This window comes from Melozone crissalis, unplaced genomic scaffold (genome assembly GCF_028551555.1).
Source record: "Melozone crissalis strain CALT ecotype California unplaced genomic scaffold, PUWL_Pcris_2 ptg000034l_1, whole genome shotgun sequence".
NCBI lineage: Eukaryota > Metazoa > Chordata > Aves > Passeriformes > Passerellidae > Melozone > Melozone crissalis.
Window position 1 is genome coordinate 20,034,649 of NW_026535812.1, and position 27,244 is coordinate 20,061,892.

The 27,244-nt window shown below is 39.2% G+C and overlaps 1 protein-coding gene across 2 annotated transcripts in view; it reads left to right on the forward strand.

Moving 5' to 3' along the window:
• Positions 1 to 27,244, forward strand: part of TBL1XR1 (TBL1X/Y related 1) — a 103,015-nt gene that overhangs the window by 69,757 nt on the left and 6,014 nt on the right. For both annotated transcript variants that reach the window (XM_054282791.1, XM_054282792.1), the window contains 9 exons: positions 16,016 to 16,118; positions 18,291 to 18,436; positions 19,895 to 20,114; positions 22,044 to 22,176; positions 23,241 to 23,382; positions 23,664 to 23,727; positions 23,830 to 23,927; positions 25,636 to 25,696; positions 26,881 to 27,002. In XM_054282791.1, the coding sequence (XP_054138766.1) occupies positions 16,061 to 16,118; positions 18,291 to 18,436; positions 19,895 to 20,114; positions 22,044 to 22,176; positions 23,241 to 23,382; positions 23,664 to 23,727; positions 23,830 to 23,927; positions 25,636 to 25,696; positions 26,881 to 27,002 (1,044 nt within the window). In that variant the 5' untranslated portion in view covers positions 16,016 to 16,060. The remainder of the gene's footprint in view (positions 1 to 16,015; positions 16,119 to 18,290; positions 18,437 to 19,894; positions 20,115 to 22,043; positions 22,177 to 23,240; positions 23,383 to 23,663; positions 23,728 to 23,829; positions 23,928 to 25,635; positions 25,697 to 26,880; positions 27,003 to 27,244) is intronic.

Sequence of the window (27,244 nt, forward strand, 5' to 3'; positions counted from 1 at the left end):
ATTTGTTAGGTATCAGTTTCTGCAGTTCACTGAATCCTTACATTAAGTGTTCTTTTATTCAGTGGTCTTTAACAGCTCCTTTTGGAGCTGTTAGTGTCTCATGTGTAAATCCATATTCATTTTGGTGAGAGTTATGATATAACACATCAATTCACAGCATGGAAATAATAATAAATAGACCTTTTGTCAAAACACATTGTAAAAACTGTATTGTCTTCTTGAAGTGTGGAGTCACTATTGCCTCTGTGTGTATCAGTTCTTAAAAAAGGGTGTAAAATTACTGTATTTTGATTATAGTATGTTTTTTTTCAAGTGCTAAAGTCTTGTCTTCCTAAAGGAAAACACAAGTGTGTGGTTCAGAGGGCAAATATCCAGACCATGTGCTTTTATTAGTGTCTTCTTAAATGTGATGTAGTCATGATTTTGCAGTTATTTTCTTTAAATGTATGTAACTGCAATCCCTGTATCATTTTGTTTGGTTTTGGAAACTTACCTTAGATATATTTACTTATCTCTTCTCCATGGCTGGAGTTACAAGGGAGATGAGATTATCAATACTGTTTCTTAGAAAGGGAAAATTCCTTGTGCACCAGGCCATCAGCAGCCATGCTCAAGTATTGTGCAAGAGCACAATTGAGCATTTGTTCTTTCAGCAGGAGATAACTGAGACCACATTTGTATCTGTAGAATTTTTAATATATACTATAATTTAACAAATGTCTTGTGGGTGTAGCAGATGTCTTTTCTTTCCCCTGCACCCCCTTCCTTTTATTTTATTTTTTTTAAATTTTTTAATTTGCAGTCCCTTAAAATTTTTGGCAAACTCTCTGTGTGCTGTCCTAGGTCATTAGAGGGCACTCAAAGACAGAGGGAATTTATTTTAACAAACCTTACCTTGCAAGTAGCCCCCACAAGGCAGAGAAGGATATTGCTGATGTTCTTTGTGGCCTTGCAGGGTAGTGTGGTACTGGCTCTGCTCCAACACATCACTTAGGCAGCTGAAGGCAGCTGGGCTGGAATATGTTTAAATATTCTTCTGGATTGATCTGTATCCATGTGCACTTTCTAAAAACAAGGTGGGGTCCACAAGAACTTCTCATTTGGGTTTTCTGGTCAAGCTAAGAAACAAATAAGGTGTTGGAGATATTGAGGAGAGAGAGGGGTGTCCTTGCTTGAGAAATCTCTGGATTGATAAAGTAGCAAAAGGGTGTTGGAAGTTGTGAGTGAATAAAGACTGAAGCCATTTTCCCTTCTGCCATGGCATTAGGTTGGTTTATCTAAAATAATTGGGCATGGCACTGCTCACACTGTGTGATTTCCAGTCCTGTAAATCCATAATGCCTCCAGCATGCACCACTCATGCATGTAGGCTTACTTTAGAATTTCTAAGTCTTGGAGTGGCAGAAAATGGGCTTTCAGATTTACAGGAGAGAAATGGCTTTGGGAAGGTTTGAGTAGCATCACTCAAGAATGTTAAATGGCAATTCTGCAAAGTAAAAACATCATAGCTTTATAAATATTGTAAGAAAAGAAAGATGATGGGAGCTCTTTGGAGTCTGAGAAATACTGAAAATTTTTCAAAATGTTGTGAGCAATTTGTGCAGTACTTATTAAAGTATAATGTCATCTGGAGAAGTCATGGACTTCTTCATCTCTATCATCTCTTTATTTTCAAATAATGCTCCCATTACTGGAAATGGGTGAGCAGAATTTTACGTGCATAGAATCTGTTTGAGGCGAGGTAGAGGTAACCAAAGATGACGAGTTTCTTTTTGTCAAAAGCCATCCTATGTAATTTGTTTGACACTGAGCTAGCAGAAGCAGCTCCTGAGATTGGTTAATTCTGCAGAAAGCAGAGCAGAGGTCGCTTGTGGGACAATCTGCAGCCCATTTCAGTGCAGCTGCCTGTGTAATAGTGGCCTGCAGTTACAAGGCAGGGTGTATTTCCATCTCTGCTAATGCTTTAGCTTGACTCAGCAAAACTTGTTTTTCTGCACAAAGCTGTGGTTGTCTTTCCAATTGCATCAGTGGAGGAGCATTTTAATTCAAAATAGCACCTTCTGCTGGAGGGGGGTCCTTATCAGACAGATGAGGTATTGTCAGGTTTTGAATAGTTTGCTTCAAAGGGGATTAATTAAAAAATTAGTGAGAACAGATGTCTGATGTTGGCCTGAACAGTCAGAAAGAAGAGGAAATGTCCTGGGTTTGAACTTTTTATCTTAATTGGATCCCTTGTGACTCTCAGCCCATTTGATAAGAGTTTATTCAGTAGACTCTCCTGCTTCTACTGTACAAAGCCACCAGCTTTACATTTTAAGGTTTTTATGTATGGGTTAGGCAGTCAGGAAGGTTTTTGCATACAGCTTGGGAAGATGATTCCTTCACAAAACAAAAACTTTATATACCACAGGCTGCTTTAGTATAGCTTTTTTATATCCCATGTGCTATACAGAAAAGCAAAATAGTGTTCTTTTAAACGACTTTAAAATATATTTTTGAATGTCATTATATATTCTTGTACAGGTGTGTTCAGGCTCCTTTTACCAGTTGCACCTTCTGTAGAGTGCCAAATTAGCAAGAGGAATATTTGGTATGCTGCTTTAATCTTCTAAGATCAACAATGCGATTACTTCTAGAGATGCAGGTGACTTTACAATGTGTAGGAGCCGTCTGGGGCTGTGTTATGGCAGGCACAATCATCCAATCTCTGGGAATTTTTCCTTTGCAGTAGTATAAATATGGCTTTAGACTTAAGCACTGATGAAGTATCAGAACTTGGCATTTATTCAAAGTTGTCCTTAGTGTGGGATAATTTGAGTTAGGCAAAATATTCCAATTTCTACAGGCAAGGAAAGAAGCTTGTTTTTATTTTTCAGAGCTTTCTGTGAAAGAAAAGGCTTGTCTTGATGATTCAGATATTGGAACAGTTCCCAGTAAAAAAAAAAAGGTGTATTGCAGGGTATGGAAAATCTGGTCAAGGAGGCTGATGGCAATGACAGTGTCTTGTGCCTGTTCCATGTATTACAGACATATCACTTCACCATACATGCTATTCTTAATATTCTGTCAAAAGACCCTTGATACAGCTTCATTTTGAGGGGGGGAAAAAAAAAAAAAGCAGATGCTGAAGGCAGAAGAGGGATCAGCTTAATGTCTAGGCAACTTTTGGAGGCACGAGTGAGTTTTTCATCAAATATATATATGCTTGAAGGGAAAAATCAATACAACTTCTTATTGAACTTTGGGTATAGCTAATATGGATGGAGATGTCTCTGCCAAAATACACAGCACTAATACCTAGACAGTACAGGTTTGCTCATGAAAACCTCCACAGTCAGGTTTGAGGGATGGTACAGAGTAGGACGTAGGGATGCAGAGATGGAATGTGTGCATTGAGGGTGGTTCCTGAAGCAGAAACTGAAAACTGTATAAATTAAGGGAAGAGATACTTGCAGGCTTGGAAAACAATCTGTCCCTTGCTGCAGAGCTCCTGGGGGTGAGGTGTGTTTGTCAGAGCTGCCTGTGTGCCCACCAGGGTCACTGCTCTGCCCCTCTCGTCCCTTGGTTGTCACCTCACCTGAAGGGACCATGAGAACAGAATGGTGACCCAGGAGTAATGCCCAGTCTTTCACTCTGTAAAAGTAAAGCAGCATTCTGCACTGACCCCTGTGGCCCCTACCCCACCTCTGGCCACTTTCCCAGGCTGTCTCAGGAACACACTCCTCCCTCCCTCCTGCCTCGGCAGCTCTGAGATGTTGCTGCTGCTTTATTCCTCTATTACTTCATGATAAATCACACCACCATTGCAGACTGACATACAGAGCAGTGAAAAAAGAAATGGGAATTTCCACATTGGTCTCACATTCCCGATATTTTCAGTTGCAGATGGAAAATAGGATGAGCAGAGTGACGATGCTGTGTCACTGCCTGGGACAGTGAATCAGGGCTGTCTGCAGCTGCAGTCACTGATGTTCCTCAGTGGCCATGCCCAGTAGCAGGGCTGAGATCATGGGTATTCCTTCCCTAATATTTAAGTTTAACAAATAAGAGCTTTGCCTCTTTGAATACCAAAACCAACGTTTGTCAGACAGTGATTTTTTCTTAATTTCTTTCATAGCTTTTGAGGGATAGGTCTTGGTAGGAAGTACCACAAAAGGCAAGAACTTCACATCCTATTCTTCATTAGAAATAATTCTGATATGGCATCTAAGTGATCTAGGTGCTTCTGGAAAATGTAGCTGCCTAACTTTAAAGTTCACCTGAAATTAAATCTTTAAATTCACCAAAGTGAATACAGTTGGTTTCTGATCCACTTCACGGGCCCCTTTTCTGAAATAAATTTGTAAGTGTTAAATTTGTTTTAATTAGTACATCTTTTTTTTAAAATGAGGAACATCTGATTTAATATTTTTTCCCTGCTAATTGGTCTTTAACTATTGAAAAAAAAACCCTAGGTGAAGATGGTTTTGTACTGCCCTTTTGCACCTGATGCTGTTTACACTGGTAACTGATTTCTGTCATTTGTCCTCAGACGCTGCAGTTTGATTATTCCTGAACAAAAATGTGCTGTAGTTCTAAGATGGCTTCTTAAAGACCCAGAGCTGCGGTTTGCACTTTTTCATACTGGTGTTGCTTTTGGTTTTATTTCAGAATAAGATGGTGTATGAGGAAAGGAGGCTTTTTCTGCAGATCAGCAACCAGTAGGGCAGGGATGGTGCAGGAGAGTGGGAGCAGACATGGCTCTTGGAGATTCACATGTATTCTGGTTTTGCATTCATGTGACCAGTTGCAGAAACACTTTATCTGGGACTTCTGGTTTGGCAAAAACTGGCGGGGGGGTTTCCACTTTTTTCAAGATCCTGCACTCATAATGCTTATTTACCTGCAGATTCTCACAGGCTCATTTCAGGCTGCTTTAGTGAACAGGGGTGGATGTGAAACTGCTTGGGCAAAGCAAAGAGTTGAGTTCTTAATCTGAGAGTAAACTTTCTTAAGCTTTCTTTAGAATTCCATTCATCCATAATGCTGCAGTCAGTTGTGAGTTACACGTCTTTAAATCTCTTGAGGTGAACATGTCTTTAAATCTCTTGAAGGGCTAGAAGAACTTGTCATTTTACATTTAATTTATTCCAGCCTTTAGGATCTGTTTCATGGCTGTGGAAAAGTTTCAGTACTAAATATGATGAATGTTAGCCTATATTTTTGATACCAAATTCTGCTGGCCAACTGCATTAGATTTTTAGCATGTTTAATATCTGGGTAAAAGGAGAAAAGCTTGTTTGAATTGCAGTGTATTTCTGCACCAGTACCTGTTTGCCATTAATCCACAACTCATGAGTAATACTGACCTTATTCTAAGAAGTCAGAGGTATTCAAGGTTTTTTTCTTAAAAAAATCCACAACAAGCCCCAGCATTGTTAGTAAAGCTAATTAATTGTTTTCCCTGTCCAAAGGGTGCTGTATTCTTTTTCTTCATCCCAAATTTAAAAATAGATTAAGAAATCTGGCCTCCTCTTCAGTAAGTAGCAGGTTCTGATGTAGTTGCTCTTGAGCTGATTCTGTGATTAATGGCCACTAAAGCTGGAAATTATCTTTCCTTGTTAACAGCTCATATTTTCTTGACTTGAAATTTCAATAAATTGTAACTAAAGGATCTTCTCTATGTCCTGTGGGGTTGTTAGGTTGGATTTTTTTTCCTTTTTCACCCCATTAAGGTATTCCCTCACAGGGGTTTTGTGTTTCATCCTTAATTTTTCAGAAACCAGGGACTCAGAGCAGTTAGTGTTCAACAAGACATCTGCCTCAGGAAAAGAATTGGCAGCTTTTATGCATCACAAAGGAATTTCAGAAAAATTATTTATTCCCAAATTAGATTCTGCCAGAGTACATAATTCCAAAACTTCTTTTCTCATGGGAAAGGCATAAAAGCCTAGGCTTAACTATGGAGAAATAAGCTGGGTTTATTTGCGTTTAGAATGGATCAAAGCCTCTTCAAGACCTGTTCTGTGCACTGAGCACCTCCTCACTGCCTCTGTCTTTTTCATATGTTTATATCCTCAACACTGCTGGAGCTGTACTGTCCCTGATAATCCCTGACGTTTTCAAAAATTGTGTAGGGGTTGGGAAAGATGCTCACACACACACACAGAGAGCATCCTTCCACTCCAGGAAATGCTTCTCCTGCTCCATTTACATGGCCAGTATTATTTATGGAGTAGTTCTGTCAACTTTTTACACTGAAAATAATACCTATACTGGCAAATAACTTTGTGGGTGATTAAAAAGCTGAGATGAGAGTGTTCAGGCTCAGACCTGAGGGGCAGGGTGAATGAGGGAGTGGATCCTTTGTTGGGAAAGGTCGTGTTCACAGTCTGTGCCCAGACTGATGCATGTTTGGCTTTCAGTTTTAATTTGGTTGTGCACCAGGGAAGAGGAACCAGTCCCCAAAGACCTGCAGAAATTTAATGTAGTTACCCAAGTAATGATATCAACCTTAATAAAACCAAAAAATACAATGTTTTGGACAAAAAAGCCGATTCCAGCACCATCAGACAGAAGTGGCCACCAATGAGTGTTTCCAAACATGGGCTCCAGCAGGATTGACTGCTCTCAGAGCTGCTGGGCAAGGGCTGCTTGGATCCCTGCAGGCTCAGCCTTGCAAGTCCCCAGTCACACCACAGAGCACAATTTGGAGTCTTTTTATTTTGCTGCTGGTTGTGCAAAAATTCTAGATGTGCGGTCTGGCACTGACTTGATCAGAGAGGTGCCAGCTAACACATTGTGCTGAGCTGCAGCAGCCTGGCCAGAGAGGAGGTGCTGGTTGGCTCTGCAGACCTGCCCTGGTCCCAGTTTCTGCACCTGTTCAGGTGCTGGGAGCTCAGAGCAGTGCTTGGATACTCTGTGCAGGTGTCACTCTGAATCACCTCGAATTCTTGCTGTTATGGCAACATTAAAAAGCTTCCTTCTCAGGAGTGAGGGAACCCATGCTGGTAAATACCCTGAAGTGCGTCAGACAATGGCCTTTCTCCTGCAGGCTGTTCAGGACATGACTCAGGACACCAGGCTAAACAAACAAGGACAAATAAAATGAACAGGGCTTACTAGGACTAGAAAACACTGTTGTTGATTATGAATTGAATTTTTTTTCAACCAGCAGCATTTATTTGTGCAAAACATTAGCAACTTGTGTCGTAATGGAATAGTAATGAAAGAACATAGAAAAAGGAGGGACTGAAGGAGACACAGATGAATGCTCTGGGGAGATGGGATTAGGAGTGCAGAGTATGTGTAGGCAGTGCTTGGTGAGGAGGTGAAAACCAGGGCAAATGTGTGGCCACAGGCCTGAGATCGGATGTCAGATGAAGAGATGAAAGCTGGAAGATGGATCACCAGCTTGGGAGAGATAGCAGGGGCAGTGGGCAGAAGCTGCAGAAGGGTGACACTGTGTGAAAAGGGAAGAGGAGCCCATACAGCCATATGGAAAAACCCCAGTCGAGATAGGGCTGCTGTTGTAGGAGTGCAGAAATACCTTCCCACAGCTGCTTCTGGGAGCTACATCTGCTGTTTTATTACCAGCAGGTAGCAATGTAAATATTTTAATCATAACAAATAGAATCCATGCCAGGCTATACAATCACTAATCACCATTCCACAGTAAGATTTACAGAACACACGAAACTCCCCCAAAAAACCACAGACAGCTGAGAACTGACTAATTACAAAAGTCTGCCCAGACTGCAGCAGTTTTCCATGGAGAAATACGTGTCATTAGTTGGAGAATGAGTCTTGTTTTGTAAGCCATCAGCATCCAGCAGCAGCCTAGTGAAAAACTGTGTCACCGTTAGTGCACCAGTATCCATCAGCTCAAGCAATTGATGTAGATGTAATCACTGTCTCTAATAGAAATAAAGTCAGGGTAATGGAACATTGTCACAGGATCAATGTCTCCTGTTTTGAAAATAAACCCCCTCAGCTTTGCTTTTGCATTTATGTACCAGCAGGCGACCACATCATTCAATTCAATTGACACAGTCCCTTAGAGCCCTGAATGATCTATTGTGGGAACATCAGGAAGAACATATTGGAAAAAATGGAATGTTCCTGATCAGACTTACAGGCCATGTTATTTAGTGGGTTTTCTAGCAGTGAAAATGAGAATAAATCAAGTGAGAGCAGACACTTAGCACGGTATGGAGATTTTTAACCCCGTTTAGCTGTTAATTTCTACAGGTTCTTGATCAAAAAGATTGAACCACAGGAGTTGCGTTTGTTTTCAGTGGTGGTGTTCACAAATAGAAAATCACTTTTGGATGTTGCCCCTCCCCTCCTTAGTCTCAGCAGAAGCCCTTGATGGGGCTCATTTTGACTGACTCAAGGGCTCTTCTCAATCTGTTATTTTCTCAGAATTTTTTACACAGTTTGATCCAAGTGAGGTTTAATGGGTGTGCTCCCACATTCATCCATAATTAATTTCTTGCAAAGGCTTTAATGCAGCACAGGAGATCAGCAGCCTTGTAGTTGCATGCTTAAAACCAGGTGCATGCCAAAAAGGCATATAGAGGATTTTAAACAGCGATGCAGAAAAGGCTTTTTCCAGTTTTCACCTTTCTTGGACTGGATTGCAGCAGCTGTTCTGTGTCTAGATCCAGGCAGCATTAGCAGGCAGCTATTTTAGCACTTAGTAAAGCCATTGAACAATTTCACAAAGCCTTCTTGAGACAGGGTCTAAATTTTGATTGCAGAAGTCTGTCTTTATTGGAATTAGGTATTCCTGGAGGACTGTAACTGTTTAAAGGGACCTCCTTCTAAAGGGCTAAGAATGGAAGCTGCAGAGCTTGTTTGATGTTACCTCTGTTCCTGAGATGCCCCTCTAATAAGGTGATTTTCCCTTTTTGAGGGACAGATGGACAGATGTCTGTCCCTGGAGGAATGCCAAGCATTTGTGTGGTGCTTCCCTCTCCATTACAGGGATATATTTAGCTCACAGAGTCTGGAGTTTGGACCTTGCAGGTCATCTTGAGGTAATCCATGCTGGCCAAACCTTCACCAGTGCTCCCTCAGGTGATTCTGCTAATTCTGCTCATCAATCAGGACCAATCACTTTCTAATCAGTTTTACAAATGCCACATTTCCAGTTTTGCTGCCATAATCATCTGTGCAACTTGTGTGTGGGTAGGACAGTCTGACCCTGAAGGTCAGCCCATCAAGCCACAGGTTCTTCCTTTCTAAAAATGCCTTTGGTCTGAATTATACAATTGATCCAGGAGCATTTCATAATGTTTAGCTGTATTTCCTGGTTTGTTCTGATAGTTATTCAAGTATTGAAAGAGGCTGGTGGTTCAATCTTTAAACAACGGTCTGGACAGTTTTCGCTTAACCCCAGTTTGTCTCCATCAAGGAGCCTGAGCTCTGTGATTAAAATTCCTTCACTAAACAAGATGTTTGGGCTTGGGATCTTGTGGCGAGTCAGGGAGGGATGGCTTTCATGAAATATCAAAAATTATTTCATAAGCAGCACTTACTGCTGGAGGTTTTATTGCATGTTCTGAGCAGCTGAGTTTGGCTGTTAAGTTATAAAGGAACATACTTGCATCTGCAGAGGGATGTATCAGGATTAACTCCATTTCAGTAAGGTTGTAATTGTCATGCAGGAGAGTTGTGCCTTTAAAGAGATGTCACAGAATCACAGAATGATTGGCATTGGAAGGGACCTCTGGAGATCCTTTAGTCCATCTGTGTCTACTTTCATTGTTACCCAGAGAGTTGAAAAGTCTTTAAAATACTAATAAACAATATGTCTTTATTATTCTGATACAGGAAACAAGGAGACTCTTCCCCAAACATAATTTCTTCTGGTGTTGCATTGTAATAATGAGAATAAAAAGATTTTAAGAACGTAAAGTGTTGAATAAAGTGTCAATACCACTGTATCTTTGGTCAGCCTAGGGATTTACAAAATGTGGCTGCCAAGAATCACTGCAAGATGCCATATAGCTATCCAGGAAGGTGTATTTTCAACTGCAGAAAGGCCAGAAGTTTGCAGCTCTGCAGCCATAGCTGTGGAAACACAACACTGGATGTGCTGTTGCTTGTGTCTGTGCTGTCACATCCGGAATTCCAGCTCCTGGGTCACACAGCATGGGACTTGGGGGAGGAGATTTGGAGTTCAGTAATTAAATACCACTTTGCTCTAGGCAAAATCAACAAATGGGCTTCATCTGCAGCATATTTTGTAACTGTACTCAGGACTGGGCTGCATTTTTCAGATAAGTAGACAGTAACTTACTTTTAGCCAAGGTTCTGGGTGATTTTGTGTTTTGTCGTGGGTTTTGTTTGTTTGTTTTTTTTTTTTCCTTCTCTTCCCTTTCAGGGTTGTAATTCTTTTTCTTCAGAAGATTTCAGACTGACTTTGTCATCCTGTATTCTTCATACTCTGAAATTGGCATGGAAAGGCAGAGACTGTTGCCATAAATTAGGTCACTAAAGCTGAAGTACAGAATACAAATATTTATCGCCTGAGCTAAGGAAGGCAATTCAGATCAGGAAAGGAAAAGTTATTTTTTTTTAGTGTTCAGAAATTAAGCTATATTCCTGAGGTTAAAAGCAAAGCAATAGAGTTAAACAATGAACATGAGAAGCATCTCCTGGTTTAAATGACTAGAGGGAAAACTAGCAAAGCCTGATATGAGAAATGAGTAAGAAGGTTGATAAGATAAAATTACAGTTAATTTTTGTGCAAGTGCACATCTGACACGTTATTAAATCTTAAACAAAAGGGCATTTAGCTACTAGCAATTTAAAGGCACAGGTAAAAATGCAGAAAATGAGAGCACTATTTTGAGATATTACAGAAAACACTTGGGCATTTAACTTGAAAAAATGTTTTTCTTTTCATTCAGAATGTTAGAATTCCTAACTGCAGATCATCAGATAGTAGGAAAACTTTACTAAGAGTTCAATTGCACTGTGCCCAATTCAATATTGGCTGGCATCACTCAAGTGAAGATGTGAAAGAGGAAATATAGGCATATTTAGAGCAAGTAGTTGGTACACTTGGAAGAAAAGTCAACCTTTTACTTCTTTTTACAGTGTGACAAAATGTTCTTTTGGTTGAAATTGGTATCTAATAAATTCTTACACAGAAGGATGTACAACACGAGTCGTAGACTGCATGCTTGATATAAAGGAACCACTAATTAATTTTATGGGTTTTCTTTTATAAAGCATTTTTAAAGGGCTATGCAGAGCTCTTCTTTGGATGTAAACTTAGGAATTTCCTCAGCCATTGGGAATGGACCCACCATGTTTTTGGAGAAAGCTTTAGTAGAACAGCAGCCACAAGGAACAGTGTTTTGTGGTTTAAATCTCCAGTCCTGTAACCTGTGGTGGCTTTGGTATCTGAAGAAATCCTGCTGAAACCTCACACATCCAGGAATTTGGTCTGAGTGGCTGGATTGAAACAGCACCCTTTACTCCTTTCATTTTAACCATCATGGCCATGAAAACCAAGAAATGCTCTTAAGCAACAATTGATAAAATGTCTATGTGCACATATGCTAGCAAAATACTTGTCTGGATTTCTTGCAAAAGAGGAAAAAATAAAAGCTCTAATGGAAATATTTCTGTTGTAGGGGTTTTAGTGTTTCTGTAGCCAGACTTCTGTTTTCCATGGTTAAATGTAGCAGTCTGTTTATGTCTGAACATTAGGCATTCTTCAGAGCTACCCAGAGCATTAGCTGCTCCCTTTAACATATCGTATCTGGCACCAAAATCATGATTGGTATGGTTTTGGGGAATTAGTATTCACAGTAGCCTGTCATGTTTTTCTGTTGTCCTACCTATTTGGAATGTGTTGGACCCCAGCTACAACTTCAGAAATAGCACTTTCTTAGGCTGTTATTTGATGATACAATAGCTCTAATTGTAGTGTAACTCCAGTATACATTATCAAATGGTGATTAAGAGATACCCAGTAATAATCTGATGTATAAACTTTCTCTGCCAGTTCAGGTTTGTCTGGAAAAAAACCCCTAAACAACCTAAAAATCCTGTTAGGCCAGGAGCCATATCGAGTGGCATCTGTTCTCCAGCATTTGGCATGAACCTGGACAAGGAGTACAAAGCTAGCACAAACATGTGGAGTGGAATAATGATTTGTCAGAAGCACAGCCAGGTTTGCACTGTTGGGCACTGATTAGACCTGGTGTTGGTGAGAGTGGAATTCATTCTCCTTTTTAATGGATTTTAGTTGTAGTTTTTGCCGCAGGTATGAAGTGTGTGAGTGATCCTCACGGGACAGAGGTGCTGGGGTGGGACCTGCCCAGTCTGCTCTGGGACAGGCACAGAAACACGGACACGCTTCTGCCAGCCAGGAGCAAAGCAGAGCTGGGGTTGTCTCTGGGATAAGAAACCTCATTTCCTTTGAAAAAAAGTAGCTTCCAAATGATTTTTTGTGTGATTCCTGGCATGGAATGAGCGGGTCAGTTTGTTTAGAGTACAGGTGTGTGTCCTGTCTGCTCCTGACCTGTTACTGAGTAAATCTCAAAGCTAGCATCACTATAGACAGTTGGCTTTTATGGCTGATGTGTGTTATGCCTGATAAATTTTGGGACTTCAGGGACTTTCTGTAGCAGTCTTAAAAATTACCTGGGATATCTGGATGTTGTGCTGATTGTAACTGAGCAGTGGTGTTACAAACTGCAGGCCCATCCTCTGGGAAGGGAAATAAAACCTGGGAAGATGCCTGCTGAAATGGACTTTCTTTTGAGCAGGGAATATTGATCCTGGTGTGGTCCCATGAGCAATTTGAGCATCATTCATAAGCTCTCATGCCCATCCTATTTTTACCTGTCATGGAGGTATTTTATTGATTTATTTAATCCTGGTTTTACCAGTGAGAAATCTGCTTCACATGCACTATGCCTGCTCCAGGGTGCAAAACAAAAGTAGAGGCAAGTGGGAGAGATTTCCTTTAAAAGCATAATTGGCTCTAAAACAGCAGTGTGGGTGCATCATACTTTACCGTGTAATTCCACTGAATGTTTTGAGGAAGACCTGAAATGTTTCTAAGGGCAAGGGGAAAAAAAAGGGCCTTAAGGATCTCATCACATTTTTAGAATGGGTTTGGGACATAAAGGTGCAAATATTTTAAGATATTTTAATGGTCCCTATGCAAATTAGGCTACAAATGTAAAACTGCTAGGAGTTACATGTTAACTTCTTACTTTTGTCTCATTTTTATGTGTCTTTTCAGTGATTTATTTTCTGCATATAAAATGAGCAATATTAATATCTATTAAAATGTCCAAAATGAGTAGTTGATTGCTTGTGGAAATAGTGAATTTGGGGGGAATTAGCCAGCATTGATGAATTAATTTTTTTAGGATGTGGGGTACATCTGTACATGCATGGGTCCATTGTCACAAACAATGTGAGAGTTGGCACTGTAAGCCAGGTGTTAATTCAGAGTGTGTCAAAGAGAAATAATTATTGTATCCTCTTCTGCTGTATTTTCTCTAACATGACCTTTTGCTTTGGGTTGGAAGGAAGGTGGTTTGCTGCTCGTTCTTCTGACATTTCTTGTGTCACTCACTTGGCTGTGGGACGCTGTCCCCAGGCTCTGCCCGAGCCACAGGGCCAGGGGTGGGTGAAACACAGAAAAACCCTTCCAGAAAATGTAAATGAGCACTGAAAACGTGCACAAAGCAGTATTTTGGTAAAACACCGGTACCTTTTAGCTTTCCAGTTTCAAGCCCCTCATCAGGCAAACTGTATTTATGGGGCTGTTTCTGTGTTTTTCTGGTGGCCAGGGTGCCACAGCTGGTGCTGCAGTGCCACCTCCCGATGGCCAGGCAGGACCAGAGCTGCTTGTGCAAAACACTCAGAATCAGCTTTGGAAAATGAGCCTCCTTTGATTCAGGTGGGGTGCACAACACTTCTGACAGACAAGCAAAACGTTGGGTTTTTGGTTTTTTCCTTCAGCTACCCAGCTATGTAACAGGTGAATTGATGTGGCACCTGCACGGTTCTGCTTTGAGGGGGGAGCCCTCTTTATATAAATAATTCAGGACCTCTCTGTGTGACAAATAGCACTTTCATCAGATTTCTGTGGTTTGATCTATCGTTTTTTGGTGATGCAGCAAGATTTTGAAACTCAGTGACAGACCTGTGAAAGAAACACTTCCATTTGTGTGTGTGTGTACATAATGTAGAAAAACCTTCTTTATGAGGCTCTTTAAAGTTAATTACCTTTTCCTCTGAAGGAAAATATTGTTCCTCTTCCTACAGCATTTTTCTGTAAAAAACAGTCTTAAAGAAAAATAATTTGCTCCATGTATAGCAACAAAACTTAGCTAAATAAAAGCAATGTTTGGTCCTGCACATGGTGGAATTAGTTGCTAGTGCATGAAATGGCTAAAAATGCCATTCATTTTACATTCTCCTCAGTAAACAAGTCTTCAAAGTATTTAGTGGAGTTTGGCAGGGATGTCTTGTACCCCAGATGGGGGCTGGGGCTGTGGAGGGGTGTGCTAGAGTTGGTATCAATGTACATTCCTGTACCAGTCATGTTGCACTTACTAGAAGTCATTGTCTTGAGGCAGCTTTTTCCTTTAGAAATGATAATTATTTAAGTAGAACTGCAGTTTTTATTTTTTTTTCCTTAAGAAACTAAAGCCATCTCCCCCACAGCATGGCTGTGAGCTGGGTAACCACATGCCTGGGACAGCTTTGGGGGATGTCCATGTGTGGTGTGAGGCAAATAATTAATTTTCATACCCAAGTTCATCCTTTAGCCCCTGCTCATGAGGTGTTGAATTGTGTCTTGTATTCAGCGCTTCAGCACGGGAGCAGCAGTGGCAAGTGGACTGTCCATGAAGCCTGGAGTTTTAGGAAAAGTCATTCTCTAGTACTTTTTTATATCAGATACCAGGTAAAACTTTGTCAAATAACAGTAGGAAAGTCACTTTGTCATCTCAGACTCCAGTGTAGGAGAAGCAATGGGGTGGTCAGCTGGGTAAAAACCTGGGAAGGGTTGCTGATGGAAAGTGCTGGACAGATAATTGGAAAAGGAGGTGGACATTATTTCATAACATGTTCTGAAAGCTGATGTTTTTGCTTGTTTACTTGGAAAGGTCAGAGTTTTCAGACATTCAGACATCATGAGAATGTTCTCAAAAATGATACTTTGAGTTAGAAAAAATACTGTATTCTGTCTCTTCATGTCTTAAAGACTGCTGTTTCCTCATATTTTCCAAGTTTAAAATCAAAAGTATATGTAATCATATACATGAATTGTCTTTCTTAATATTTGTCATTACAAAAATCAAGAAAAATATTATGTGTGTGTAAATATATACATCCCAACAATATTTTTGAAGCACTGATTGAAACCCTAGGGAAATGTTACTAAAATGAACTGTTTAAAGTTTGTTTCTAATAACAAGAATTCCTTTTGCAAAGCCAAAAGGTATGGCTGAGATGTTTTCTAATCTTTAGTGGAATTAGCTGGGCTTGTTTGAACAGACACTGTGATGTAGCTCATACTGTTCTGTACCTTTTCATTAGAGCCAGGAGTACCTGAGAATTGGAGTAGATAAGAATGTAAAAGTGAGAAGCTTCCTGGATGCCAATGTGAAACCAAGTTTTGGTCTTTGTTAACCAGGCAGAGACCCATGTTATAAGAAATGTGTTCCATAATGTAATGAAACTTGATTATCTTTTCAAACCTGTGATAGGAAGCCTTTTTTAGTACTGGTATTAAACAGCAGAGTTTCCCAGTCCATACCAACTTGCATCATATGAGAATCCAGCTTGTTAATATTTAATTTACTGACCTTTATTTTGTGGTGAGACAAATGACTTTTTAATGACTCCAGTGGACTTATTTGCATTATAAAATAAAGCCATTGTCTATGCTGCCAGGGAGCTACTTACTTTATAAATATAGCATTTGTTGGGAAATACTTATTAGGTACTAAAAGTATTTAATTGACCTACTTTTTTTTATTATTTGCAGGGTTGTGTCCTTTGTTGTGACCTCATGGTTTAACTGGGAATAAAGATGAGTATAAGCAGTGATGAGGTTAACTTCCTGGTATATAGATACTTGCAAGAGTCAGGTGAGTTTTTACAATTCTGGTTATTAAACAATGCATAATTTATTTGATCTTCATCTGCAACTGGCTTTAGCAAACACAGGCTCATTTAATTATTTTGCCAGTAGGCATGGATTCTGTCTGAACTGTTTCTTGGTGTTTCTTCTCAACAAGAGAGTGAATTCCTGCCAAGTTACCTTCTGTAACTTAATCAGATTTAGTCATTTGGAGTCTTTGGATGGCAGTCGAGCAGCCAAGGACTCACTCGATTGCTAAAATGCGTTTTCCTGGAGATCTCTTCTCCACGGGGTGATGATGGCACTTTGCACCATTTCTTCAGGGCTGCTTGAAGAAGAAAATAGAAAGATCAGCAAGATGCTGTTTTTTCCTGTTGTTCTGGAGTGTTGGCGCTCCTGCCAGCTGGTCTGGTGTAGCCAAATTCCTTGCCTGAACGTGACCTGGGAGGGCAGATGTGGCTGAGTTTCAAAGGAAGAAGTGCCAACTGTGACTGTGACTTGTATCACTTGACTCTAAATAGAGATGCACAGATTTTTTACAGGAATAACCCTTGGGGTTCCCAAAAGCCTTATCCCCTCCAGGACCTTTTTTTGGAGGATCTTATCCTTCTGAGTAGCCAGAATCTCTTGCTTCTTAGGAGAAAGAGCAAAAGACACTTGAATATTGTCAGATTTGAAAACAATCCCTTTTCCTATCATATCCCTGCGCACTGGCTGTGTCTGCACAACACAGGAATGCAGCAGTGCTCCCTTATTTTTAAAGCTTCCCCAGCCCAGTCAGATCAGCAGTTTGAGTTTGTGTTGCATGTTTGGGTTTCTAGATGCAGCCATATGGCTTCAGGGAGTTTTGTGGTGGTGGTTACTCGTGAAGCTCTGTAAGAGACAACATCATCTTTTACTCACAACTGTGATATTGATTGCTTAACACAGCCTACATTTAGAATGGGAAGATCTGACTGGAAGTCAGGGCATGCCCCAGTAAATGAAAAAGTGATGATTGTCAGCTGGCAGGAGGGAATATGATCTCAGCAGTATGTAAAAGAAGTCTGCATATTAAAGCAAAAAATACACTTTTATCTTAAGACTGGAGTTTAAGAGATCAGCTTTAATGTATATACCTATAGATATATAAGAAAATATATACATATTTCATATTTTACCTTACTGTTTCAACTTTTGATTCGTAGTTTTTGTTTAGTGATTGCTGATGGGTGGCTTCAGGCTTGTTGGAAATGCATTTGACTGATGCAACATATGTCCACTGCTCATGGACTTCCCAAATTGAGGAGAGGAGCACCAGAAGCAATGGTGGATGGCAGAGTTTACAGTTTCTGCTTGTCAAAAGAAAGCAAAACCTCATTTTTCTGCCTGAATTTTCTGAAAACTGCTACATGCTCTTGTTCCAGTTGCAGATTGCTTTTGTCATAGAAGCCAAACTTACAAAATTGCTTCATCTTCATTTGAAAGTTTGAAGGCAGCTTCTTGCTTACCTGACAGGGAAAAAGGAAAAAAAATAAAGTGGTTTAAGAAAAAATGCCATGACAATAGTTAACTTGCTGAAACAACTATTTTTCTGTAGCTTAAATTCACTTTTTCAAGGTGATCAAATAAATAGCAAGCAACAACCATTGCTGCACCATGTTTGCCACTTCTTTATCAGTGAGTGCACAGTGCTGATGTAGCTCTAAATGGCAGTGTGTGTACAATTATGGCAGCATTGCAGCATGAGCTGAATTCTGTTCACATACAGATCCATTTAACTTTCATGGGTATCAAATCAGTGAGTGAAAACAGCAAGTGAGTCTTGTGTCTTGGATACATATATTTTTATTAAATACTACATATCATACAATACTTACACATAGTTGGTGAATATATAAACACATTTAAATGCTGTAGTGAATAGTATATTTTATATTGATTCATGCACAAATGTTTTGCCATTGATACTGTTATTAATAATTGTTGTGTTTATATATGAACTTTGCTTTTCTCCTTTTGTACGCTTAAACTATAAGGGAATTAAGGTGTTTTGACAGGTTTTTGGTAGTTTAGAAGCATTCTGTAGCATTTTACTTTGCATAATTTGCTCAGGTGTTAAACAGAAGGTCCTACTGTGGTACAGCAAGTAGCATTGTCTGTCTGTAAATCAATTCTGATGTCTTTGCCTTGTCTTTAGGGTTTTCCCATTCAGCATTTACCTTTGGTATAGAGAGCCATATCAGCCAGTCTAATATAAATGGTGCTCTGGTGCCACCAGCTGCTTTGATTTCCATCATCCAGAAAGGTCTGCAGTATGTAGAGGCAGAAGTCAGTATTAATGAGGTAAGGAGGCCTTGCCTGCAGGAGCATTGTGTCCTTGCTTTGCAGTAAGTTTGAATGTCAGTATTTTTGCTTAACTTTCTTGTACCCTGTCTACTTACTTTTACTTCAGATTCCTTTCTGCTGGTGTTCCCCATAACTCTAGTGGTGGAACCAGAGTGGAGTGACATAACTGGGTGGATTCTGCCCAGGGCAGCCACACAACACCAGCCATGGTGTTCTGGCTCACTGCTTAAAGGTCCATTGTCTGCAGAGCTCTTACTCTTCTCTAAGGTTCTAGTGCATCCAGTGCAGTAGGATAATAATGGAGACCAGCAATCTCTTCATTTTTTGGTTTGTTAGGCACTAGGGAGGTGGGAGAGCACTGTGCAGCTCTTGTTTGGGCTCTTGTGTCATCACAGTGAAGTAATGTGAGCCCAAAGGCAGGATTTCCAAGGAGGGGGTTTGAATTTGTGGCAGGAAGGCTGAAGGTATATGCCAGTTTGCCTTTTGCCTCTGCTGGCTAATTCATCTTGAGCAGGATCTGTTAAATTTGATGTTTAAATGGTTATTCCAGCAGTACAGAAAGCTATGTATCTTCCTGCCTGATGCTGCAGACACTCTCCCTCAATTTCCATTCTCATTTGTGCCTGGAAGGTGAGAAGCCTTTCTGTGTGTCAGTCAGATTACTGAAGGAACCTTTTTTTTTTTTTCCCCCATTAATTCTGCTCACTTTCCAGTCTCCCTTATGTCTGCTGTTTGTGTGGTTTTCACAGTCCTAGTGAAACAAATCCTTTCCCTTAGGAAACCTCAGAAAAATAAAGTGATAGGAGTAGAAGAAGAAGACCCTATATTTATTGCAAGGAATCCTTCTAGTCCCTAAAAATAGATCCTTACAAAGCCCTAGCATATGTATAAGAGTATTTTTAACTGGGTCTTGTCCATTTCAGGATAAAATTCTTCCTTGTTGTTTGAAAGCATGCCAGCACAGTTTAAAAAAAGGAAGAAAACTAGTCAACTCCCCAGATAATATGTTTATGGAAAGTATTAGTCTAATAAGACTATAACTTCACAAGTCAGTGACCCGAGTTGCAATGTTTGCAGCTCTCTCTTCAAACAAACCATTAGATTTTGCTGCAGCCACTCATGTTTGAAATCATATTCATAGATAGCTTACAGAATTTTTTTGCTTTAGCAGACAATTCAGCAAACTCAAAGCAAGTAACTTCTGATTCCACAGGCTCTCCCAGAGGCCTGCAGTGGCTTTTTTTGCATATTTATGGTGGCCACTTAACTTTAGACTAAAATTCCAGTCCTGACCACAACAATGATGAGATATCACTTCCAGCAGCATATGTAAACCACTTTATTCTATTAAATCAAAACGTTTTCTTTAGTTTTGCTTGGAATCTTTGCCCGTAATGTTAATTCCTACTTGGTGTTATCTTTTTTTTTCCCTTTTCTCCCTGTGCTGTAATTTAGGATGGTACCTTGTTTGATGGTAGGCCGATAGAGTCTCTCTCACTGATAGATGCAGTGATGCCTGATGTGGTACAGACAAGACAACAGGCCTACAGAGACAAACTTGCACAACAGCAGGCAGCAGCTGCTGCAGCTGCAGCTGCCACCAACCAACAGGGATCAGCGAAAAATGGAGAAAATACTGCAAATGGAGAGGAGAATGGAGCACACACTATAGCAAGTAAGTTGAGACAGAAATTGCTTTAAGCTGGCTTAGCATTTCCTAGTTTATCATTGTATGAGCTTGTAGACAATGAGGTAAAAATGTGGAGTTTGGAGTAACCCTTCAGCTTGCAGAGAGTTCCTTCATCATGGATGGTACTTGAACAGATCATGTCTCACCTTTGGTTGTCCCCATTTTTGATATCTGGGGTTGCAGGAGTCAGAGTTCTGAATTCATTGATTCACAGTCCAGTCTTCCCTTGCATAAAAAGAAAAACAAAATTGAGTCCTGTACAAGGAATGAGGAAAGGAGTCTGCCAATCCATGGCTGGTTAAAACTGAGTATTGCTTGTGAAGCTCTCCAAACTCTTTCCAAAAAGTTCTGTAAAACCCACGGATCCAAGAGCTGTATCTGGCTCTTCTAGTGATACCGAGGTCAGGGTTACTAGGACAAGCCCTGTGTCCCTTGTCTCTTATACCTATATCAGTTTTCACTATTTGCTGTTCAAAATTGCTCAATGCAACTGCTCTCAGGTTTGCTTTATTCATGAATTCCATTTTAGTTGTGATTGGTGAAATAACTGATCTCTGTTTGTCATCACTTCTCAAAGGAACCATCTTACAATGAGACTTAGGATGGAAAAGTCGGAGTCAGGCATTAAACTGTGATTTTAAAAATACTCTTCTGGAAGTGTGAATTGCGTGTTTAAGTGTGGGAGTTACAATTCTTTCTGTAAAAACACCTGAAGAAATGGCATTTTTGAGAGAATATTAATATTGAGCCATGTACAAATTTTACAGCCTGATTTTACTAGATTTTTTTTGTTAGCATATATGATAAAAAACTAGAAATACATTCTTTGGCTGAAACAAATGAGGTCTCTAGTTTGATGCTTTAATTTAAAAATCTCAAAGGAGTATTGATAACTGTGAGCTGGCTAGAGGAAGGGTAGACCTCGAATCTCAGCCCTGTTAAATGTGATCTACCAGCAACCCCTGCTGGCTGTACAGCACTTCAGACTGGCATCGATCCTCTGACTGAAGCAATGCTTTATGTGGTGCTCTTTCTGAAAAAATACTGCTGTTTTAATAGCCTTTTCTATTTTCTCACATGCACAAGCAGTGACAGAAACTCTTAATGCTAAATTAAGCAATAGCTGTGAAATGATTTCTTTAACCACAGTGAATAAATATGGAGCAGGTGAACTGTGCAGCATTCCTTACATTCTGCATTTGCACTCATTGTGAATTTATTTTTAATAATAGAAAATGATTGATGGTAGATGCCAAGAAAACTGTTTTGTCAGTTGAATTACCCCCAGTATATTCTACAGAACAATATGGTTTCAATCTCACTTCCATGCAGAAAGTTACACTGCCATAATTCCAGGGTAATTGCTGATGAAGTTTGAGAAGCTTGGTTATGTTAACTCTATCAACAAATGTGATTATATTCATTAAAGGAATATTGTAAATGGAGTGTTGGAGATGTCAATTTAAAACCTGTTTGACTGCAATTGGTGAAAAGAGATTTTTGAAAATGAATGTGTTATACATGTATTTCTACAGCACAAGCTAGACTAGTAACATATTGTACTATGCAGTATTGGGCCTGAAAAACAGAGTACTTGTAACAGCATTTATTTTTTAGCATAGCAAAAAATTCACTTTTGGCCCTGATTCTGAAACTCCAAATTTAAATCCATTTGGATGTGAAGGTTTACAGGGGCGAAGAGCTTTCTCACATTTTCGAAACTCCCCATCTGTTTATAGTGCTTCATTAATTAGAACTGAAGAAATAAATGAGCATGACAGCTCTGTCAAATTTTTGAATCACATAAATTGTGAATTCTTGCACTTGTGGCAGAAGAATCTGAACCATAGAGGAGTCACAACGTCCCAAAATAGTAAAATCCACCTCTCTTTACTGTTGTTTCCCATAATACAGATAATCACACAGATATGATGGAAGTAGACGGAGATGTGGAAATCCCTCCCAACAAGGCAGTGGTGCTGCGTGGCCACGAGTCCGAAGTGTTCATCTGTGCCTGGAATCCCGTCAGTGACCTTCTGGCCTCAGGGTATGTGCACTGCCTATGTGTGTGTGTGAAGTGTCTGTGCTGGGGCACACTGGAGATTATTATTATTATTATTGTTATTGTTATTATTATTGTTATTATTGTTATTATTGTTGTTGTTATTGTTATTATTTTTGTTATTATTATTTTTGTTATTTTTGTTATTATGTATTGTTATTGATGATTATGCACAGGAAGGACAGAAGGCTCAGGGAACACCTGCCCCAAACATCAAATGCTACGATGTTTGTTCTTTAGAGAATAGTGCTTTAAAACTGAATTTATTATTCTTAATTAATATATAATAAAATCAATGTACCATAATGTACAGCTACCATATATAAATAATATATAAAAATATATATAAGTATAAATATAAATATTTATATTTATATAAATATGTAAGTATCATTATATGTAATAGATATTAGATATTAGTATAATTATAATTTATATATTTACATAATATAGTATACATCACATACCGTATTGTGTAGCACATATATATTATATTCTATATTATCTATTCTATATTGCATACTATGTATGTATATACATATATGCATATGTAATATATATAAAATATATAAGTATATAAATGTAACATATAAAAATGTATGTGTAATATATATAAAATGTAAATATATGTGTATACGTAATATATATAAAAACTATATATAGTGCTTTATAAGGCTATAGTTATATATATTATATATTATATATTACATATTATATATATCATATATGTCATATATATGATATATAATATATATGATATATGATATATAATATATACTATCTGTTATTTTACATACCGTTTATTAAATAGTAGGTAAAACAATAGATAATACATATTATATTGTCCCATATATTACAATGTTGCATATTATAGCATCTATTATAATGTCGCCTATTATTAGCATATTGTATATCACTGGTGTATGGTATATTGCTCGTTATACAACATTACAGCCTGTCATTATGATGGCACATGTGGCTGTCCCCATGAAATGAAGGGGATGGCCGTGTGTGAGCAGCAGGATCTCTGTGCCCCGGGTGTTGTGCAGGTCTGGCGATTCGACGGCGCGGATCTGGAACCTGAGCGAGAACAGCACGAGCGGCTCCACGCAGCTGGTGCTGCGGCACTGCATCCGGGAGGGCGGGCAGGATGTGCCCAGCAACAAGGACGTCACCTCGCTGGACTGGAACGTGAGTGCTCCCAGGAGAACCCTGCTCACAGCCCCTCATGGCCACGGGTTAACTGACAGCAGCGCTGGCCTCTGTGCCACCACCTGAAATGTTTGTTTTGATCAGCGTTGTAACTTCATTTATACTTCAGGAACTCCTTTCTAATAACTTTCAACCAGTAAAATACCATAAATCCTATGCATAGATCCTATCCTATCTATTCTACCTCAAATTTCCTCTGTGCTCTTTAGCTTTGACCTAAGCAGCAAAAATAAATAAACAAATAACCTTTTTGCTGGCAGAGTGAAGGTACACTTCTAGCAACTGGGTCTTACGATGGCTTTGCAAGGATATGGACTAAAGATGGTAAGCAAAATACTTTTTAATTTACGATATATTTTCCTATATTGTGGCTCACGGCATAGTTTTTTTATTTTTTAATGTATTCATATCAATATAAATTTTCAGGTAATCTTGCCAGCACCTTAGGGCAACATAAAGGTCCTATATTTGCGTTAAAATGGAACAAGAAAGGAAACTTCATTTTAAGTGCAGGAGTGGACAAGGTGAGATAATCTTTGGTAAAATTAAAATTCTTTCCTTCACCGTTTTAATCTAACTGTAAGCAAAATAGCAAAACTATGCAAAGTAAGTAAATGAAACTAAAGGCTTGGGATGTAAATATGTGCTTACAAAGAACTTGTTATGCTATAGCTATGTTTCCTTGGGTTTTATAGCAATTTATTGAGATATTTTAATTTCCTAGATTTCAGTGTCTCTTCCCATTTATGTTAGTCTGAATTGGAAAGTAAGAGTATTGAAACCAGAAACATTAAACCTTTCTAAATCCAAACCATCTAAATTCAGTGAAGCACTTCAAGCAAAGCCTTAGGAAAAAAAATTGTACTAGAGGGGTAGGTCGAGGCTGAGTTGGATGTCAGTCAAACCTGAGAATAATTGTAAAGATTAGAGCTGGAACATAGGGAAGTTGATATATGTCACTGGGGGGCTGCCAATTGTGTAATGCCACAGAGCTCATTGTATGACTATTTTATTTCACATCTCTAAACAAATTCAGGTTTACAAGGTCTTCCAGTTCAGAGCTGCTGTTAGTGTGAGAGGTTTTATGTATGAATGGTAGGAAGGGCATAGAGTGATGGGAAATGTACTTAAAGTGAATTCAGAGAATCAAATAGACTATAGCAAGAGTAAGGAGAGTTGATTTTTTTCCTCTGTAACTGATTCAAGGTGCAGAAGTCAGCACAGGTTCTCTCTTAGAGTGACAAACTGCAACCTCAGTACAGCCACTTAAAACTGACAGTGTCACTGTAAAGTAGGACATTTTCTCCTTTTTTTTCTTTTCCTGCATGCTTTTACTTGGTTTGCTTTATTAGCCAGCTTTATAAATGCTTGTGCTGGCACAAAGGAAGGAAAATTTAATGTCTCAAAGCATGGAAAGGATGTGTTTACTCTTTTGGCATCTGTGATGGTTATGCCAAATTTTAAATATTTGTGGAAGTACAGCTTTCATTTGCAGGGAAATAATTAAGGAAGAAATAGAAACCTCATTCAGTCAATAAAACTTCTTAGACAAACTGAGGTTATGCTTTGAAAAATATTCTGCTTTAGCAGAGCGAGTGACCCAACCTTAGGCTCCTTTTCCATAATTATTTTGTGTGGTCAGTTCATGCTTCCATTGAATTTGATGTTAAAATTTTCATTGGTCATTGAGGTAGGGCAGGGCTATTGGCATATAATATACTGATGGTAAGATACTGATTTTGTCATGTAAGGTTTCTTTAACCAGAAGGTTATGAAAGTATTGGCAGAGAACAACATAGAATGAAATTACACCCTTAAATTTTTTAGTATGTGACTAATTGTTAATAACATCTCCTTAGGAACGAGTGAGTAGCTGATACTACAAATTGAATATACAAGTATTTGAAATTAAAATAGGTGTGTGGAATGGATTGGGAGAATATAAATAGGACTAAGGGGATAAAACTGTTTAAAAGCCCACAAATTCCTTCTTCCCTCTAGACCCCAAAATGTTGTGGCTAAACATCTTTCTAATCCAATCTTAAATTTTCTACTGTTTTCTGTACATCTACTACTATTTCTTTTAGTACTGGATCAAACTCTAGAAATGTATAATCAAGAGCAGGTTTGGGTGATGGTGAGCAGGGTAGGTATTCTCATACTTGTGAGTGGTGGTAGTTGTGGGGAAATTTGTACAAGTTTGTTTATTGTTTATTTATCTGTTTAACACAGACCACAATTATTTGGGATGCCCACACTGGCGAAGCCAAGCAGCAGTTTCCTTTTCATTCTGGTAAGTCTTGATTTCATCATTCAGATTTGTCATCTGAAAAGACAAAAATGTTATTTTTAAAAATAAATTTTAAAATCTGATGTTTGTGGTGCTTATTTGCATAATTTAAGAATCCTACAGGTAGTCTGGTTACTTATAGTCCCATATTGGAATACTGAGAATGTAAACAAAGATGGATTTGTTCTGATTTTATAACTCACAGTTTTATTGCAGTTCCAACAAAGTTATAGGAGACAAATAATCCAAGTATTCCTGACTTTCTGGAGTGTGCTGGCAGACAAATCATGTAGGCATGCCACAGGGATTAGTGTTTCTCACCTAAGGACTGCATTTGTCATCCTCCTGCTGCAGAGATCCCACCCCATATCCTATTGTATCCCATTGTTCCCCTGTCCCAGATTGTTTGGCCACAAACCAGCTGAAAGCTGTTCCCTGGCCAGCTGGGGTGGCAGTGCAGGAGGTCAGACAAATTGCTCTGTGGGCTGCATGCTGAGCAATCCTGCCAGAATCAGCTGGAAACAGAGTGGAGAGGATGGCAGACGTGCCATTGAAGTTCCTTTAAGAAACATGTCTCATTCCCACTCCTGTTCTGCTCGTGCCACATTTCCAGAGCCATGACAGAAACATCAGAAACATCAGCTCAGTCAGAAACATCAACTCAGCGTTTGCTCCAAGCAGCTCTCCCTGTGCTGTCTGCCATAAATAGCTGGCTTGATCAAATGGAACATGTTGCCCATGATTAAGCTTCAAGTTACCACACCTTACAATGCTGGAATTAAGAAAGGAAATAAATCCTCACCCATCCATGAGCAGGAGCTGCTGGTGGAGATGAGCTCATGCAGGATGATGTGTGAAGCTGTGGGAACCTGTTCCTTGTGCTGACTCCTGAGATTTGTTTGTAGATGACTTAACTACAGCTTGATGTCCTGCTGCACTGTCTTCTGTATAACTTTGATTTCACATATGTTCCATATTATGATGACTTATTTTAAATTTGTTCCATTTTGTGTAAGACTTGTTTTAGCTGCATTTCTTACTGTTCATAGTGTAGATCTTCAGAACTGCTGTAAAATTAACGATTGCTTCCTGTTGGTTTTTATTCCAAGGTGGTGCATGTTAAATTTGTTCATCAAATTCCTGCAGAGTGTGTACCATAGCTTTAAATATCTTTCTTTTTCTTTTAGCACCAGCATTAGATGTTGATTGGCAGAGTAACAACACATTTGCCTCTTGCAGTACAGACATGTGTATTCATGTTTGTAAACTAGGACAAGATAGGCCCATCAAAACCTTCCAGGGTCACACAGTAAGTACTGCAAAAAGGGGGTTGCTCTGTGATGTTTTTATTTATGAGAGATTGGGAGTCAGTAAACTTACCAGTATCCAGCACTGGTGTAATTGGTTACAGCCAGTAGAGGCACACATAGGTAGTTGTGGTTAAGGTCTTATGGTAATCACAATCTCTGTGATTATCAGAATAATTGTCTCCTCCATGTGCAGCTTGTTTTACTAGTGTTAGGGTGCAAGAGTGAGCTTTAGGAGAAGCAG